Source organism: Pteronotus mesoamericanus, unplaced genomic scaffold, assembly GCF_021234165.1.
Source record: "Pteronotus mesoamericanus isolate MK-2021 breed Mesoamerican mustached bat unplaced genomic scaffold, CSHL_Meso_final contig_169, whole genome shotgun sequence".
In the NCBI taxonomy this organism is placed as follows: domain Eukaryota; kingdom Metazoa; phylum Chordata; class Mammalia; order Chiroptera; family Mormoopidae; genus Pteronotus; species Pteronotus mesoamericanus.
In genome coordinates, this window is record NW_026555068.1 from 21,723,137 (window position 1) to 21,743,024 (window position 19,888).

At 44.8% G+C, this 19,888-nt stretch overlaps 1 protein-coding gene across 2 annotated transcripts in view; it reads right to left on the reverse strand.

Moving 5' to 3' along the window:
* The window catches only part of STOX2 (storkhead box 2), a 185,294-nt gene that overhangs the window by 16,003 nt on the left and 149,403 nt on the right, over positions 1–19,888 (reverse strand). For both annotated transcript variants that reach the window (XM_054566188.1, XM_054566189.1), the window contains exon 2: positions 5,260–5,412. In XM_054566188.1, coding sequence (XP_054422163.1) covers positions 5,260–5,412 — 153 coding nt within the window. The remainder of the gene's footprint in view (positions 1–5,259; positions 5,413–19,888) is intronic.

Genomic DNA, 19,888 nt, shown 5'->3' on the forward strand with positions numbered 1-19,888 from the left:
GAGGGTCAGTAGGAGTAAGAAATCAAGAAGGAAAGATAAAGGGACACAGGGGATTGTCATGGCAATGTGGTTTTGGCTATTGCATGTTGGAGCAATGGCAGATTAAGAAACTTTGGGGTAGTCATTAAAACAAAAAGACGGTTTTTAACATGGAGAGGGTATAGAACTGAGGCCTCGGTATTTTGACTTTGGAAATTTGTTTTTGGTTCCATGGACCCTCTGGCATTGAACTGATGGAAGAAGGCAAGCTCATCTATGCTTTATCATTACAACCTGAAAATATTTCCCAAGTCCAGGGACAGGCTGGCTCCATACAACCACAGGAAGCTTTATAAAGCAGCCATGACCCAGAACACTGGTTCGGGCACCTCCCATGGACCTGTGACCTTGTATGGTGCCTTCGGGCCTCCACCGGGAATCACAGCCATGCGCTCTGAAGACCATCAGGCGAGGTCTGGGAGGGCTGCAGCACCCTCTGAATGTGTGGTGCTCGGGGGACGGGCTCCTCGGTGCTGAATCAGGACAGACGCTGACAGAGGCTCACGTCACCTGTGCACTCAACGTGAGGTGCTACGAGTGAGAGGGAACCTACTGCCACGGCTCACAGATACTGATCCATCACGGGAAAACAAGTCCTCCTGAACCACATGTCCTTCCATTCCTTACAGGAAATTTGGTTCCATTAAAATCTCACGGGACCACCACTGTACATATGGTCTGTCATTGACCGAAACGTCTTATGAGGTGCATCCTGGTAATTTGGAAACAGGTCAGGTTGAAGCATATAACCAATATTCAACCGTGTCTGACCCACAAAAATGACAATTTCAGTGGGGACTGAAAGCTCGGGCTGCGAGGAAGACTGCTGGACAGAACTCCATTGCTGTTAAACGATGTTACTGGTTGGATTATGCCCACCACCCTCTGCCCTTTGTATGCCCAAGTCCTAACCCCCAGTACCTCGGAATGTGACCTTCGGTGGAGATAGGGTCTTTATAAAGATAACCTAGTTAAAATGAGGTCATTAGGGGGGCCCTAATCCAATATGACTGGTTGTCATTTTAAAAGGGGAAGTTTGAACGTGGAGACATGCATAGAGAGAAGACAATGAGAAGGGACACTGGGAGAAGACAGCTGTCTACTAGCCAAAGAGACAGTCCTGGGACAGATTCGGCCCTCACAGACTTCAGAAGGAACCTGCCAAACTCTAGTGGTACCTTGATTTCAGACTTGTAGCCTCCAGCACTGTGTTGACATTTCTGTTGTTTAAGCCCCCTGCACTATGTTATGGCTGCTCTCGAAAACTTAATACATTTGGTATTATCGTAGGCAACTTACTTAACCTCTCTGAGCCTCTATTTACTATCATCAAAATGTGGGTCTTAACAGTACCTACCCTCATGAGGTTGTTGTGAGTTTAAATGACTTTAATGTATTGGGTTGGCCAAAAAGTTCATTTTTTTCCCCATAAGATGGCTCTAGTAGTATCTTTAATGTCATTCAAAACAATTTGATTGGAGTATACTGTGGCAGCTGTCATATCAGCATGCATTTTTTAAAAACTTATCAAAATTGGTGAATTTTTATGTAGCCATTTTAATATTGAAGATGGAAGAAAATATACAACATTTTTGGCATAGTATGCTTTATTACTTCAAGAAAGGTAAAAATACAACTGAAATGCAAAAAAAGCTTTGTGCAGCGTATGGAGAAGTTGCTGTGACTGATCGAACGTTTCAAATGGGGTTTGCAAAGTTTCATGCTGGGGATTTCTTGATGATGCTCCATGATGGGTAGACCAGCTGAAGTTGATAGCGATCAAATCAAGACATTAATTGAGAACAATCAAAGTTCTAGCACGTGGGAGAGAGCCAACATACTCAAAAAACCCAAATCAATAAAGTTATTGGTGAAAATGAAAAGTGTGCCTTCTATTTTACAGAAAAAAAGTAAACGGACTTTTTAGACAACCCAATATGTACAACAGTGCCTGACATGCAGTGAGGTCTCAGTACACATTCGCTATTAGCAGTCTCAACTTTGAGTCCAGACCCACGGAAACCTAGATGACCACCAACGAACACTATACTACGACTGGGAACAGCTGACTGGGCCGAGAGGCGTAGGCTCCACCGGTCCTTCCAAAACTCCGAAGGTGGGCCACGAAAGTATCAGAAAGGGCCGCTCAAGGGAAGTGAGGCCTTGAATATGATGGAACGTGTGTGTCACCCTCTCCAGAAGGCATCCTTAGGGGCCGAGGCAGGGAAGGTAATGTCGCCTGTGAAGAAGGTATTATTATACGGAACTACTTAATGTTCGACTTGCGTGCTTTCCATTTATTCTAGGCTCTACTCTTGAGAAACCGACACTGGTTTTCATGCAGGTGGTTTCAAGGCCAGGATAATCACAACTTTTTTTTTCTTAAATTTTATGAGAGTCTCTGCACAAAATAAAAGCGAATTCCAATTGAATTAGTGATATAATCCAAACCATATCTCTGCAATTCCTGAGAGATGGCATAAAACAAAAAATGCTTTAAACCTGAAACAGCCATTAAGCCCTACTAACAACCTTCTGCTGAACAACTTCAGGGGGCACCTTTCACGCAGAATTCAGTTCCTGAGATGAGACACTACTTACAAATAAGACGCCCCGGGGTGGTGCCGCACAGCAATCCAGGTAACACACCCACATTTAAAACCCAACATATCTTACATAGTTGCATACGTTTAATCAAAATTAAAACAAAAGCTTCTCAAAAACAAAGGTAAGGCTCATTTATAACACTTCACAATTGAGTCTTCTGTACTGTTAGATTAAAGGAAAGGGCTTAATTCATGAAAATAGCTATTACTATACAACAACAATTTAACTGTATTCTAGAATTTGTTGCTTGTAGGCCTTCCAAGTGATGATCTTAGAACCCTTACAAAACTATATAGAATCATGACTATGCTGTAATCATTCCTCACCATTAAGAATAAGCTCTCTGATTATTCCCAAATGAAGAACTAAGAGTTTCCACAGAAACTTTACATCTAAAGTATTTATGTCTTGTACTTGCAAGTACACCAATCAAATGGTGTTTAATTTGGAAAAAGCAAAATAGAAACATTTCCTGTTCAACCCGTTTTCCGTACTTCTACCTGTGCATTTGCAAAAGCTTTACATGAAAGTCCCTGATATTGATGATAATTATTTTGTCAATAAGCCCTCATATAATGACTGATTTTTCAATTGTATACAAAATCCAGGGTTCCATTAGGAATCGTTAGGGGTCACCTGAAACAGAAACAGCTGTGATGGATATGTGTAACATTTGCGTGTTGCATCATTTTCAGATTCTGCTCCCAAAGTTCATCACAAATTCGAATTTTGAGAACTTAAAGAACAAAGATAAACTCTCCACCCAAGCTGAGCCCTCCCTTACCTTACTACTGAAAGGAAAAGGGTTTGCCTGGAAGTTAACAAGGAGAGACAAACAATTAGTGAAGAACATTCAGAGAGCATAAAATGTTATAAAACTTTAGATCATTTATAGGGTGCAAGGGTGGGCTCCTGTTAGAGATTTTAAACAGTACACAGAATTTCAAACACATTCATTGGGAAATGGAAAGAGAAGGAAAAATCACCAGGGAAAGTGGGAAGACTCAAAATCATACATTACTCCTTAGTTTAGGAGCTTTCTGCCCTCTCCCCAGGGTGGGACACATCTCCCAACACCGTGGCTTTGAGTTCGGCCAATGAAATGCCAGTGGGCGCGGCGCAACCCAAGGCTGAGGAGCCCCCGTGCAGCTGAGCTGCTTCTCTCGCACCTCTGCGGTCCCCACGCACAGAGCAGGATTCTGCTTGCCCCCTTTTCCAGAGAGGATGGGGTACAGGGGAAGCAGAGCCACATGCAGGGCTAGGACCCGTCAGAATCAGCAGACTCCTGGAGAACCCATGACACTGGACCTAAATAAATGTGTACCGGTCTATGCCACTGATGTTACACAATTGCTTGTTACCCGGATTTTTGGGAGCAAACACTAACTGATAGAGCCAACAGCTTATATTTACTAAGTTCTCTTCTCCGTTGAATGAAAAATATGTGAAGCACCGGTGTTTAACATAAACTCTATTTCAATCCAGGTAGAGTCTGCTTCCAAACCAAGCTGGCAAACGGGTGGCCCAATAATGTGTTTTATGTGACTTGCATGTCGTTGGCATACGCACGTTAAAATGTACACGCATATCCCACAAAACTAAAATTCCAGATTCTCTTGCAAAAACAGTAGATTGTGCAACTCTGGCAGGGTCCTACTGTTTTTTTGGAGAAAGGGACTAACAGACCGCAGCTGAGCAGGGGCTGCCTCTCCTGAGAGGGGATGCGTGCTTTGGCCGATCCCCATTCCTAACATTGTTCAGCTCTGGAGGCTTCACATGCCATCCACACACCAGCTGGGCTATTGTCTTCCTTTTAATAATAGTTAAGAGAAAACATTTTATTGTTTTCTATATAATCTTTATCATATTTTTATTGTTTTTACAGTGAGAGCTTAACTAATTTACCAACTATCATAATCTTTTTGAAAAATTTTTTTAATCCTCACCTGAGGACATTTTTTTTACTACTTAGAGAGGAAGGAAGGGAGCGGGGGAGAGAGGGAAAGACAGAGGGGGGTCAATGTGAGAGAGGAACATCTATAGGTTGCCTTCCATACATGCCCTGACAGGGGATCAAACCCACAGCCTGGGTGTGCGCCCTGACCAGGAACTGAACTCCTTACCTACAGAATGATGCTCTGGCCAACGGAGCCACACTGGCCAGGTCCCAAATAGCATCTTCTTAAAACTCATAAGGCCATGACATAGGCATGCAAGAAATGTTTATTTTTAACATCACTCTTTCTGTAGCTTAACCCCATAGGACTCAAGTGTTCAGTTGTTTCTGACTCGCTCCCGCGAGTCACAATGTTTGTGTATTTAAAGAAGGCTTTGTTGCAGAGGCAGAATGGAATCTCAGTAGTGTTTTGCCAGAATTCCTCATGGATTCCAATTTAATTTCTTTTTCTCAGTGCCAATTTAAAAAGTCTTAGAGCTTTAGAAGGCAAATTATTTTTGAAGGTAGTAACACAGGTACCTTCATTTTTAATTACAAAACTAAGGGAAGTTTCTGGTCCATTTTGGCAGCGGCCGTTTTGTTCTGTCCGATGGAAACCCGAGAGGGACCGCCCGTGTGCGGTCCCGGCCGCCACAGCACCCAGCGGTTCCCGTTACCTGGGAAGCACGTGGTCAGGTGCTCCATCAGTGCTTCTTGGGTGACAGGTTTTCGTGCCGAGTTCATTGCTGAGATGGCCAAGCAAAGGATTTCCCCGAGTGGAATAAACTGAGATTGACTGATGGGAGACATACTGATTGGTGATACATCACCTGCAGAAAGACAATTTTCAAGTGAGCAGTTCATTAAAAGACCCAGCCATCTGTCATACACACACCTCTCCCACACGGCCCTCCCTTTCCGGAACTCTCACCTGGTCCCCGTGTTAAGTCACCTCCCAGCACGGAGGATGTTCACACAAGCGCAGCCCGTGCCCTCGGGTGGAGAGATGCCTCCACAAACAAAGCAGCCTTGAAACTGAGCGCCCATTTAAACAGACGTATTACTGAAGGCCCACAACAGCAGGACTTTAAGGAAAGTTTTCTGTTACCTTGGAGCTTATTTATTTATTCCCGGCCATCTACATTTGGGGTCACTTGAGGATTCATTCATTCAAATGGTGAGTGTTTTTCAGGGTCAGGTTCTGCTGGGGGCTGGGTGACCGTGACTGAGGCCCCTTCCCCAAACATCTCTGCCCTCCAAGAATTTCTATTCAAGTGGAGGAGACAGACAGGTAGACCGAAGCTCATGGGGCACCAGTGAGGGCTGAATGCCTGGAGCAGAGCCGGAGCCGGGGGTGCGGTGGGGCCGGGAAGCAGGAGGTGAGAGGAGGTTTTCCCGAGGATGTGTAGCCTGAATCCAGTGCCAAAGGAGACGTGTGTCCGTGTCGCTGGTTGGGAGCTGGGAGGCGGGGTGATGAAGGGGATGGGAGGGCCTACCAGCAGGTGTTTGGGGAGGAGGAGGCCCACCGGTGTGCAGGCACAGTGGGAGGAAAGAGCTGCGTGCTCAGGGACGTAACCCCATGAGGGACGGGGAGCCACGGAGAGAACTTAAGGAATGACAAAGTCAGATGTGAACTCAGAAAGGTGACTGTTGGCCACATAGAGAATGGGCTGGAGGAGCAGGGGGGCAGAGCACATCCAGGAGGGGCTGCGGCCTACTGCAACATTTGCATGGAAAAGGGCGGTAGGGTGGGGGGGGGAGGGGGGAAGGGTGGGGGCGAGAGGTGAAGGCTGGGGAGGCTGAAGGCCCCGGGGCCAGGGGGCTGACTGGGCGTGGCTCTGCGAGGGGTGGGGGTGGCAACACACAACGCAAATGCGCCTTCCATTCCTGCCATCTGCACCTCACACGGTGGTCATTTCCAAGTTCAAGTTCTGCTCCAAGAATTCCTAGCCCCCAACAGAGGGAGAGTCTGGGAAAGCAGGAAAGTCTGCTCCTGACACCAGGTGCCCCCTGTTACATACGCTGGGGTTCTGTAAAGTTTCACTCTAAAAAAGGCCCTACAGAAAGAGGGTGGCAGCTATCCGCGAGGTAGAACACCAGTGAGCTTTTTCATTCCCACGTGGACTCACATCACCTCTCATCTCTTGATTCCTAAGCACGATTCCCTCCTGTAATAAATATGCTACCGTGGCCAGCAGAACCGAGACGTCAAGCAGCACCCTCCCGGAAGGTGCCTAGGCGCGCTGGGACGGACCTGACTCCTCCTGCCAGGCACTTAAAGCTGCACCCAGCGCAAGCCCTGGTTTGATGGGAGTCCGGAGGCCCTTTGAGAGAGAACTTGAACCTGCTTTGATGGACTGAATGGGAAAGAGCTGGATGGATGAAACCAGGCAACAGAGCTTGGGAATGAAAACCAGCAGGTAAGGGGATAAGTCTAACAGGAGAACAAGATGAAGAAGCAGGACCCCAGTGTCAAAAGCCTCATGCCCTCGCAGACCCCGCTCAGCTCAAGGTCCCCCTCTCAGGAGACATCCCTTGGGGTTCCACTCAGCTCTGCTGAGGTGCCATTCTCTGCAAGATGGGTACAAGGAGAGTAAGACATTTTTCGCAAAACCAGAGAGAGTGAGCAGTCCTCAAATCTGGACCAGGATAAGGCCGGCAGAGATTAAAATCAGCAGGAACCAGGAACGGACCCAGCGTAAAACCCACAAACTGCTGGGGCCTACAGGACCTAAGTGCCACAAAGAGATGGCCTCTGAGAGGGTCTTGCAAATCTTTGAGGGGGGAGCAGGGGGTGGAAGCCAGAACATGGAATTTTGGGCTGTTAGTGTGGATGCGAGCTTCCCCCGCTGGTGGGTGGAGCTCAGATCATATTGGTGACTTAAAAATGACAGAATCACATTGGCTGGGACCACCTCAGTGGGCTAGTGCGCTACTTCCTGGAAGAGTAGATAGAAACCTTTAAACAAACAAACAAACGGTTGTACCCTTACATTCAAATAAAACCTCATTCTAAAGCCTAATGTGGAAAAGATGAGCCAGGGGTGATGGCGAATGAGTGGAGCGGGGAGTCTGGAGCTGCACCTGATCAACTCTCCCCTCCTCTCCCCTAGGGGCCTGTAGCTCAGCCACGGACACTCTCTCGAGGTGGCTTCTGTGATTCCTCCTCTGCCCCTCCCCCTTCTAGAGGAGAGGAGGGCGAGTGGCTAAGCTGGCCGTGTGGGCCTCACAGTCTCCCGGAATGACTCTGTAAATCAGATAAACAGAGAGGTGAGTCAGCTGGCCAAGGGGGAAGGTCAGAGCATGCCCAGCGCCTTTGAACCGTGTAGCATCTGGGACGGTAGCGCCTTCTAATATTTGCCTGTCATGACTAAGGACGTCTCCGAAGATCAGAAATACAAAATTACTAAATATGATTTTTTTCAATGCGGGTCTATTTTCTGATTTTGTATAAGTTATGGGGAACTTGATCTCTCTGTAAAAAAAGAAGTAACTATTAGCAAAATAAACTAATTTAAGTCAGGCTTCTCCTTATGCTTTTAGCTGAAAGTATTTGTTTAGTTTAAAATGCCATCTTCTAAGCTAATTTCTTTTCATTCATTGCAGCCAAATATAAGAGGCAGCATACTTTAAGTGTCTGAATTGCATTTGCTTCGAAAAGCTCAGCTCCACTATAATAAAGACTATGTGCAATAACTTTAAACTCAGGATATAGGACAAAATGGTATTTGGAGGCTCTAAGTGACTATCTCCATATCATCTCATTTTTATTCTGCACTCAGACATATTAATTTCCACTTCCTGCCCACCCCAGCCCCACTGGCAATGCTGGGCTTCCTGGACTTCTTCCTTTCCCTCCGTCCCTAAGCCAAACCACAGCCACCTCTCACCTAGCCCGTCAGGATGGCCGGATGACTGAGCTCTCCCGCCTGCCTCAGTACTCCCTTCTTCACAGAGCAACCCAGCCTTCTTAGGAAAGCATAAAGCACGCCACTTCCCTGCATAAAACCCTGCAGCGACTTGGCACGTAGAAGATCAGAGCTCCTCGCCAGGCCTGCAACGGCCGCAGGGTCTGAGCCTGTCAGCCCACCGCGGGGCCTCCCCTGCTGCTCACCGCCTGGTGTCAGAGAACCGCCTGGTGAGGGAATACCACCCGCCAGTCTACAACAGGGACCAGACTCTTACCGAGCCACCGTCTTCCCTCTCTGGGGGGCGGGGTGTGTGTGTGTGTGTCCTGGTGCACTGTCTGTCTCGTCCACGAGAATAGAAGCTCCTGGAAGGACACATGAACGCCAGGTTCCCACCATGTTTCCATGAGCTTATACCAGGCACCCAGTAAATGTTTGTTGAATGAATGAATATCCCTTTATGATATTATAATCCAAGGAATTTCTTAGCGTAAAGGATTGTGATTTCATTCATATTTTTTGCTCAATAATTACAAAACAAAATTTAAGAAGAGATTAAATATACCTATTTTAAATGCAATTTCTAGACTGCCCCTATTAATTATAATAATAACCCTCCAAACATAGCAGTTACCATAGAAAAATAAATACAAAGTGATAGGACATGCATTTAATATCTATACTAAAGAAATCACAGGTATCTCTCACACAACATAACACATTATTCAAATTTACTATGATTTTCTGTGGGTCTTATATCAGACCTGCTTAATGAGTCAACTAGTCATTGTTAAAATATATTACTAGAAAGTTCTTCCAACTGGACCACATTATGGTCAAAGAAAACCAGGGAATGTAAATACTGCTAAAACTTTTTTGGTCATCATAATCTACAGAAACTACCCCATTTTGCAAAAACCATGAATTGCCACCTGTCTATAATTTATAGGATAAATTTTTCTACTGTCAGAATTAGTTCTGAACACATTCATAAAGACAACTCATCTAAAAGCTCATAGCTACTGTGTAGGCTAACAAATTCTTTCTCAACTGCGATAATTCTGTCCTGTTGTTCTAACAAAAAGGGGTAAATAGGTTTTATTTCAGCTTTATTTTCTTACAAACATCCATTTAGGTACAGTCCTCAGGGAACATTTGTCAAATTCAGGATGATTCAGACAAAACCAAGCACAGTGCCTTGGACAGAGTAAGCATTCAATAAATTTCTGGTAAGTGAATTTAAAATGGGAGAAGACATAAAAATATTACCATTGTAAGTAAATGTCTTTGATTTTAAGAGCATTTAACATAAAATTTAAAATGCCTCAGTGAACATTTGGACATCACTTTCATCTAAGGTACCAGTCGGCTGAGAAGCATGAGGACGAGAAATCTGCTGGGCGGTGATGATGGAGTGGAGGATGGAGGCCACGCTGCAGGTGGCAGACAGCACGCGCAGAGCACGAAGCAGCATGCTGGGCCGGGGGGCTGGGCTGGGGGCTGAGCACGCGGGCGCCCCGCTGGGCCAGGCTGGTGGGGAGAGGGGGAAGAAAGCAGAGGCCAGATCCTGGTTGACCAGAAGGCTTCGGTCTCATTCTTGATGCTGATGAGGACCCACTGCTTGTATTTACACAGAGGAATTACACAACGTAGTTGTGTTAGAAAATCGCTGTAGTGTACGTGTGGCAAACACATTGGTGACGATTACAATCAGCCAAGCAATTGACAAGGAGGGTCTGGATGACTGGCAGATGTCACACACAGGCTGACTTTCTCTGTCTTACAGTCTACAGCTAGTTAATGCCTCAGAAGTAACTTTATCATACGCACGCATTTTTGCTATTGAAACCCCTCTATCTATTGCTCCATTCAACTCTTGGCCAGTTACTTTAGCTGGGATTATTTAAAAAAATTCTCTCTCACGTAATTCATCCTTTCAAGCAATATAGCTGAGTGCCTATTACATACCCAATGCATTCAGGTACTCGGGTTCCAGAACTGTTCCTCTCTTGGTTCTATTTTTGGGAGGGAACCCCACAAATCATAGTAAATAAAGCTCTGTCCTTTATGAATACCACTTTCTTTTTCAGTCCTTAACTTGGGCTCTCTGTACCCAACCTTTCCATACGAGGGAGGGCAACACAACTCCTAAGAAGATGTGACTTTTGTGATAACTTGCACTCATCTCCTCCCAGAAGACATCATAGCTTTCCAAAAGATACCTACTAGAAAAACAAACACGAATCTATTTTCTCCCACCTGAAGTGCCCATCCTCATACTAATGCATAAGGAAAAGAAAGCCGTAATTTTTCCGGGTGAACCACATCCTAATAAACTACAAGCCTGAAAGTACCCCAAAGTCCATCTCCTATTTTAGCCTTCTTTAAATAATGGTTTTTTTTTAAGCACTAGCATGCCTTTTTTCTTGTTTATCATTAAATACCATTTTTTTTATCGTAAATGTCAAATGTATTCTGTCCTCCGGATTGAACAGTTACCCTTGACCCTAATGAAGTTCATGAACCAAAGCAACCTTCCTGTATTTAGAAACGCAGTTCTGAAACTGTACTGATTTGTAATTGGGAAATTGCCCATATTAAGAGGTATGCAGGGGACGTTTTGATAAGTACCAGTCTCTTACAACAAAATACAATGACCACTCCACATCTGGTCCCCTGTCTGGAAGATGAAAGTTTGGATGAAACGATTTCAAAAATTCCTTCAGACTCTCAAATGCTCAGATTCTAGATCAACACAGCAGAATTCTGGCATAAAAACACAACACAGAACCCTAGTCTGGCTGTATTTCCATCTTGCTGGAGAAAACTATTTTAATGCTCCTCCAATTGGAGAAAGTAGGTTTTAATTTTTAAAATAGCAAAATATATTGGCTATTAATTGTTCCCCTTTAATAAAGACTTTATAATTCACTCTAATTCCAAGTCTTCCTCCATTTTGCTCCTCGGGACCAAACTGAGGCTGTTTTTGCTCTCCGAACTGCCAAAATTAACACTAGAGTTAAAATTATAGATGCCAATAAAATTACCACGTGCAGTAGATACTGCAACTCATAAAAACGGTCCAACTTCCCTGTAAAATGTATAGGGGCACAGCGACAATACGACTCTATTCCCTTCAGAAAACTAGTCACAGAGCTACTACTGGGCCATGTGTTACCTTAAACACCCTTGGGCCCGGGGAAGTCATAAGCTCTCTGAGGTTAAGAAAACAACTCCTCAGATGCAAAGCATCAGACAAATCTTGTGTTTTACAATTTAGTTCAACTTATTAACCCCAAATTTATGTATAAATGTTGCTCGGTTCTTCTAACAGATGGTCTACTACAATACATGTTTTTAAGTTGTTCTGGGGGAAACACACATCCCTCCCCCTGCAGCGCCCGCCCTTCGGGAAGGCAGGCGGATGGAGCCCGTTAGCCCACCTGCCGCTGGCTTGTAAGTCGCTCTCCTGTGAAACCAAATCACTGTACTTGACTTTCAAATGCTCGTATTTGAAATATAAAAGAAAACTTCCATTGAAAAAAGGTACTCTTACCAATTTATGGTATGTCTGGTTTAACTGCCACTGATTTCAGAAATGTAAGGCTGAGCCCTCCTTGCAATAGCTAATGGGGGGAGAGTGGACAGAAAAAGGGATTTTAGAACATTTAGAAATTCTATAATGGCTTATCTAAAGTTGTGAATGTTTTATTTCGACACTTGATAGGTCTCCTAAAGAAGGTCCAATTCCTAAGCTATTATTTAAATAAATTATTTTAATTCAAAGGAGGCTGTAAATAAGAGCCCTTGTTAATAATAGTGGTGTCTGTCATTAGTGCTGACTTACTACGAAACTTCTAATGAGAGCAGAGTTAAAGAAGAACCAGCAAGGCGGCGTGTGCTGGATGCGCGCGCGCGCGCGCGCGCGCACACACACACACACACACACGCGTTACGTTTACCACATCCCTTGAATCTTTCTGCTTATCAGCCCATCTAATGTGGAGAGGTGTCTAATGCAGTCAGGTGAAATGACAATTCAGCTGGCTCATTGGCTTACAAAAGAAACACATCATCTCCCTAAGTCTGCAAGTTTTCATTAGTTGTATTAGCTATTGCTCTTGTTTCTGTGATTTGACTCCTGATAAACAGCTGTCAATAGATAAGCGGAGACCGATGAGCCAGAGCAAGTGGAGGCGCAGGCAGAGGAGGGCAGTCCGTGGACCATGATGCATGCGATCTCCTTACCAGGGAGCCTGCTCCACCATCCCAGGAGGATGGCTGACATCTTTGCCTATCATCACCTGCTAACACTTTCGGACCATTCAGCTACTGTAATACATTGGTAGCTTAAAAATTAGAATGGAAATTGGGGCCATCAGGACAATGACATGCTTCAAGCCTTTGCTAAGGTTCCACGTTATAAGGCAAGCGTGGTTTGTGTTAGGCACTATGGAATAAAATCTAGCAGAGTGCTAGACACAAAGCAGACACTCACGTTTGCTGAATAAGCACGTACTGCATACACAGACAAGGCAAGGAAGACCTTGCTACCCGCCGAGATGTCATCCATCACCAGCTGCCACCTTGCTCTCTAGTCCCTCATCCAGGACTGAGTCAAAGGCATTTACAACCAAGGTAAAATCATGATGAAACACCAGTCCTCACTGAGAACAATGAACGAGATCTCTCAAAGACCATGCGATTCCGTAAGGCACTGGCTAATGTGTTCCTATGGAATATAGCGTCTTCCTTCGCTTTATTAAATGTACACCACATAGAACAAAATCTAAATTCCTACTTTACTTCTCTTCCATCTCCACTGCACATCAGAATCCTGCCTAACACCAGGGACATATTAGATGCTCTGATTTCCATGGAGGCTATATTTCTCATCTTTAGTTCAAAAAAATCAGTCTAGGATCTCCAGGGTGAGAAGTGTCCCCTCTTTATAAGTGAGAATTGCCATAGCTGTTTCCCAAAATTGTGTTCTTTGCTTCATCAGTTTAGGTATCACAATTTTACTGTGAATGATTTCTGTAAACTGCAATCGTAACACAACAAGAAGGCCTAATTAAATACAGTTCGACTATGTCTATGTTGACACTTCCCAAATGACAACATAATTATCCTGAATGGCTGCTACTGACTCCCCAACAACCAAACACCCTACCACCTCTTCCAACTGCCATGGAGGTTGTTGTGAAAGGACTACACTGTCAATGTCAAGGTGAAAGAGTACAGAGGGCAGGGCAGACACACAGAGAACACTCCCGACTCACTGCACAGGAAGCAACTTTTCTCTGAAGTTCAGATTTATGAGATGGTGGTAGAGGCAGTAAACTTTGCTGCCCAAACCTTAGGTTCAGAGCCCGCCCAGTTCTACTCCTCATGAGTTGTGTGAATTGTGGCAAATTACTTAATGTTTGGAGTCTCGATTTCTCCTTTTAGAAAGTATACATAGTAATGTTTACTTCATAGAGTTATTGAAGAGTTTAAATGCTTACACTGTCCCTGAGACCTAATAAAAACTCAATACATGGTAGTTAGGCTTAAAATTGTCCTCCTCGAGCCTATCTGAATTTATTCAATATACTCTTTTATGGTGTTTGCATTTCTACCAATAGGAAAATCATCTGGTTCTCACAAGAAACCTTAAAAAAACAAAACAAAACAGAGACAGCCATGGGAAGGCTAAGAGGGCAATGGTCTTCCTTACACTAGAATTAATTAGTTCAGTCAGATGCTCATTCTTACCTGTGAGCATGTGCACTGAATGAATGGGATATTTTGACTAGGAGGCAGAGAAGTATATATATGGCATTTGGGATGTATTACTGGGCAAGAGGAGAATGGTCTTAAAGCGAGTGAGAAACCCACATTCCATAGGGACCTCGGGGGAGAGGAGGGCATCAGGAGATGGGGAAAAATATAAATAAAGAGTTACAAGAATATCAAAAATATCAAAGAAAGTCGTCCCCTTTCGGCTGGGCCAAGCTTTTACCTGAAAAAGAAAAAGGAAACTCAGCCCTAAAGTAAGTACTCTTAGTACTGAAGGTCAGTGCTCTAAGAGTTACCATATTTTTCCATGTATAATGAATGCACACTCACGTTTTTGGCCCAAACTATCAGGGAAAAAATTTTGCATTTTAATTTTTTAATTCAATTTTTTATTTATATATAAAGCTCATTATCATATTCCAGGGCATTATTTTGCATATGGATATCATTATTGCTTTCTAGAGTTGCAGTTTTAATGCATAAACATACATAAAGAATTAAAAACATTTATATAGGTAGGTACAGAATTAGTACTACCCATGAACAATGCGCATCCTTGTTTTCTCCTTAAAAATTTGGGCAAAAAAAGTGCACATTATACATGGCAAAATATGGTAATTTCTGCCAGAACCTGGGATACTAAGAGCCATTTTGGTTCTCTCTTCTAAGGAAAACGTTCTGTGTGAGAAATCTCCCACAGAAAACTTTGGAATTTCACATAGTCCTTACTTAAGGCTGGTTTGTCCAATAATATTATGCTTCCTAATTAAGTAAACCATAACTGCTGTTCATAGCTAAGGGCTCACCTTTGTATTTTTCGTCACAGTACAATCTTGTAGAGGTAGTGGGAGGCGCTGTCTACAAGCCTTGTCCTCAGTAAGGACAAGCTTCGCCTCTACAGTTACGTGCAGAACTCCTGAGGTCCACCTTAGCGTTAACCTACCCATGAAGGCTCTTAAAGTGAACAAAACACATCATCCTCAACCTTTATGACAAATGAGCAATTTTTAAGCCGCCTCTCTTCTTAACTATTCACTGAGTGGTTTCCATGCGCAGGAAGCTCTAGGAAATATGAATTGCAGAAAAAGGCATAAATCTTGATACCTGTCTTCAAGGAGCTTACAACTTAGGTGGGGGAACAAGATACAAATGTGTGAGAATAGAAGCAGTTGTAACATGTTTAAATTACTGTTTAAAACACCTTTAGAGGAGCTCTAACAAGAAAGTACATGAATGACTAGCAACTTAATTCTGTCATAGAAATTTATTAATATATAATTATATATATCTGTATTCACACAGAGAGAAATTAATGGTATAAGAGGACTAAAAAAGGACCTCCAGTTGGGATTCATTAAGGAGAGCTCTGTGTGGGGAGGAGACTGAGAATAGGGTCTCTAAGAATGAGCAGGACGGGTGGGTGTGGGGCCGTGACATAATTAAATTTTCAACATAAATTACACTTGTATTTTTCCTGACCAAACATCCTCAACTTCTCTTCGAAGATGCAAAGTGCTATACCCGAAGGAAAGCCACCTTTGACGATGAGGAAGGACACATGCTTTCTTCCCTTCTGTGAAAGGGTGAATTATGGGATGGATATGAGAGTAAAGAGAAAAGAGATGTTCGAGGAGCTTAGTGTGCAGTTTGCATTATTTTTAAATGTTCTCCTTAGGATCAGAAATTACATACGGGACTTACCACTCTCCAGAATGTCTTTAATACAAAAGTGCTAAAGCTATAAATTTGATAAAGCAGTAAAACCGTGCTTTCCAATGTGCCAAGTTTCACTTTGGAAACAGCCTATAATCTACTTTTGAGGACCAAACATTAGCATCTCACTATTTTTAAAAAATTAAAATAAAAAAAAAGGCTCTTGTGCAAAAAGCCCATGGATGTTGTAAGAAAATAGCTGTGTCCTAAGCTGAATCCTCAAGCAGACGAGGGCAAAATACAAAATGCGCCGACTTCCTTCGTGGTTACTAGCAGCCCGAACGTAATGGCGTTAGTATCGGACACAGTCTCAGGCAGATAAATCTGGCTCTGTTGGATTTTAGTGCTCTGCGTGTCGGTCCACAGGCCAAATGACACCCTGCCTTTCAGAGGCTAGATTAATAGGGAAGAAAAACTTTCAAATAATATTTCCTGAATGCATCCAACAGAACGGCCAATGGGAATCTGAAGCAATTTAATTGTTTCCTATTCGAACCTCCCCCAGCTGTCTGAGTTTGCAGTTCCAAGGGGACGCTTTGGGACGATTCACGCTGGCAAGGTCGCATCTGGAGGGCAGCCGACAGGGGGCATGGGGGCTGCTCCTGATTAAAGCCATCGGAGATTACAACAGAGAGACCACTTTTTAGAGGGCAGAACGCCCGCATCAAAGGGGTCGTAGACACGTTACAGTATTTCTTTGCACACAATAACTCTTAAAAGAAAAGCGGGGGCAACCTACCTGACCCTTTCTGGACTGGCTCCACCCCCCAGGTAGCGTTGGCGCTAAAGCCTGGTGCGTGCTAGGGGGTTGCCTCCAGGCACAAGAAGGAGCCAGTAACAGAAACGGACGACCTAGAATCTGGAATAAGAAGACAGAGTAAACTTTCGAGGAACAACATCCGAAATGAGCATTTCAGATTGGCTACTGAGGGCACGTGGAACGCGACAGGAATCTGGTACTTTACCTGCGTGGGTCTACTTTTAAAAATGAGTCCCAGAACTCTCAGCTCTTCTCACAATTCAGGGCTTGAGATACGGGTACCAGTTCAGTTCGAAAGCACCTTTAAAAGGGCTTTGTGCATGGGCTTGGCTGGTAACAGTGTTAGGGAAGAAAACAATCCTCTTTCCCATGCTTTTTATCCTATGCGCATGGAACAGCGGGAAGCCTGTCCCGCGCCTATGCCACAGATCACAGCCACTCGCGAGAGCCACCATCCCACTGCAGAGCCTCGGGAATCTGCAGAGTCACTCCTCTTCTGCCTGGTTCTCTGCAAAGTGAAGTCATAGGGACGGATCAGCCAACCTGGCTTCTCACTACCCTGCCCAGAATCCTTTGTGAACTGAAATGAGTCATCGCTCCAAGAAAAGCTACAGCCTCTGGTGTGTGCGGGCTCCTTTGTCTGCGCTCTGCGGAGATGGCAAAGGCGCGGGCTCGGAGGGCTCCGCAGGCCGGGCTGCCAGCGACCCCCTCCTCTCCAGGGAGCGCAGGTCCCGTCGCATGCATTAGCACCAACTCTTATTGTCTTAATCACGGAAACAGGCAAAAGGGCACATACCTCCAGATGCTTGAAGAAAACACACACACATTAAAATTGCTCTAGCAGCATATACTCACCAGTCCGTAATTATAAACCTGACACATTCTCTCTCTCTCTCTCTCTCTTTCTCTCTCTCTCTCTCTTTTTTAAGGCTGGCTTTTCATTGTGATGAAGGACGAATCTCCCTCCTGTGTGTACCAGGCCGTTCTACCGTGCACTGGAGCAAAGTTTAGCTGCAGCGAGCTATTGGTCCTAAATTCCAGTTTGCATGCAAGTCCTTGCAAGCCTGGGTCTCATCGCTGCAGCTGACGGAGCTGGCCGGCAGGCTCCGACACAGGCAGCCCGCAGCCGCCGCCAGGGCAGCTTCCGCTGCCGCCCAGAGAGAGAGAGAGAGAGAGAGAGAAAAGCTGCGTTGGGAATGAGGTCACTATGTCAGGAACTCGTTCTCAGCGTGAGGCTCTCCTGAGCTCACAACACAACCGAAGTCCACAGTGGCATGATTCATAGGGTTTTTTAACTTGCTGCTTCATCTGCCTTTAAAAAAAGGTCTCTGTCTAAGATCAGTAAGGCAAAAAAAAAAAAAGAAAAAAAAAAGAAAAAAATTCCATTACATATCTGTATAAAAACGCCCCTTCACCGTACTGCTTGTACCACACTGCACTCATTATTTGCGCCACACTGAAAAACTCCTGCCTATACACGTGTACATATTATATTTACACACACAGACACACAGACACACAGAGGAAGTTAGTTCAGCAGAACCACAGAGAAAACGATTTGTCTCTATTTAGAGTACAAGACATAACACAAACGTCTCAAGAGGAAGAAGGGGGTGGGAGCTGGAAGGAATAATAGAGACATCAGCAATCGCATTAAAACTGGAGAGAAATGGAGTCCGAGAGGAAAAGAGTAATCCAGAAAAAAATGAATTCTGTTGTATCAGTAATAACACCGCCCAAACTCCCCCAAAAGAAATAATACCAAAGCAGGCGCCTCTCACTGTCTCCATTCGGGAACCAAAGATACCGGTAAATTAACCGACACTCAGAAACTAAACAGATTTGGGCAGCAGACGGTATTTGTACAGTCAGTTCTCACATATCTTCATGAATACAGTAGCTAAGTTATGCTGAATACACAGCGCAGGGCACAGCCAGAGCTGGGAAGAGCAAAACTGTAGCGGCCCTCTCAGTAGGACGATCCCAAACCTCCCTCAGGCTAAAATCCCACCAGAATTGTATCCTCCCTGAGCTCCTGGGACTGCACGGGTCTGCAGGCACCTCCTCCTGCAGGGCTCTGGCCTTCTCCAAGCCAGCGCCCACCTCCGGGGTGGCCCTACACAGTGAGTCCTGTGCTGCTCCCCGAAAGCTGAATAACTGTATAACCCTTCCCTGTTCACAACTCACCCAGTATCAGCAAATACCAGCTCAGCCCCTCCATTCCAAATCACCTCTTCCATAGCTGCGCACAGTTTGGGACATGTCGTGAGCATGTCCTCTGTGTTCATTCATCGATTGCTTGATACACTGGGTCTCAGCATTATTAAATAAACCTTCCTCAGCTCCTGCAACCATTGGACACTTTCAAACCCCCCGCCCTCATGGTTTTCACGGTTGGTTCCCCCTCCGGCATGCGAGTTCCCCTCTTTAAATGATGTGGGAAGAGCTGCACATACTCCCACTGAGTTCTACCCGTGGCCCTGTCCCCTCCCAGGTTCCGGACTCTATTGTCACATGGTCTAAGATGACAGTAGGTTATTGGTAATTGTGCCACACCGTCAACTCCCGGAGAACTTCTTCCCAGGAACTCCTGTGAAATCAGCTCTCATTGATGCACTTAAAAGAAAAAAGCCTCCTCAATTATGCCTTGTATGTTTTATCGGAAATGGTTTGTTCTTGGTTTCCCCTTCGTGTATGCTTTTCCCTCCTTTGCTGCACCACCTGGGTTCCTGCCCATTCTGTGCCCTGAGCCGGTGGCCCAGCACCCAGGCCTCCTACCCTGGCAGCCCAGCTTGACTCAGGTCTCTCTGCATTTGGTTGTCGTTAGTTATAGACCCAGCCAGCTCCGCCCACTCCTGTCAGGACCGTCTGGTGGCTCTGCGGCCAGGAAGTGTGCCTCACAATCACCTGCACCTAAGCGGGCAGTGATGTAACTACGGGACAAACGGATTCAAAATGAACATCTAACTAGAGATACCTTGAGTTCTAGCAACGTAAGAGCCTCTGGAAAACTCTAGGTTATCGGGCCACTTTGTGATAGCTAAAAACCCAAGTTTCCTCTATGATATAGAAACGGTTAGATAAGTGGATGAAGGGGGAAAAAACCCCAAATACTCAAAGAAAAGGGATGGAAAAATACAGAGA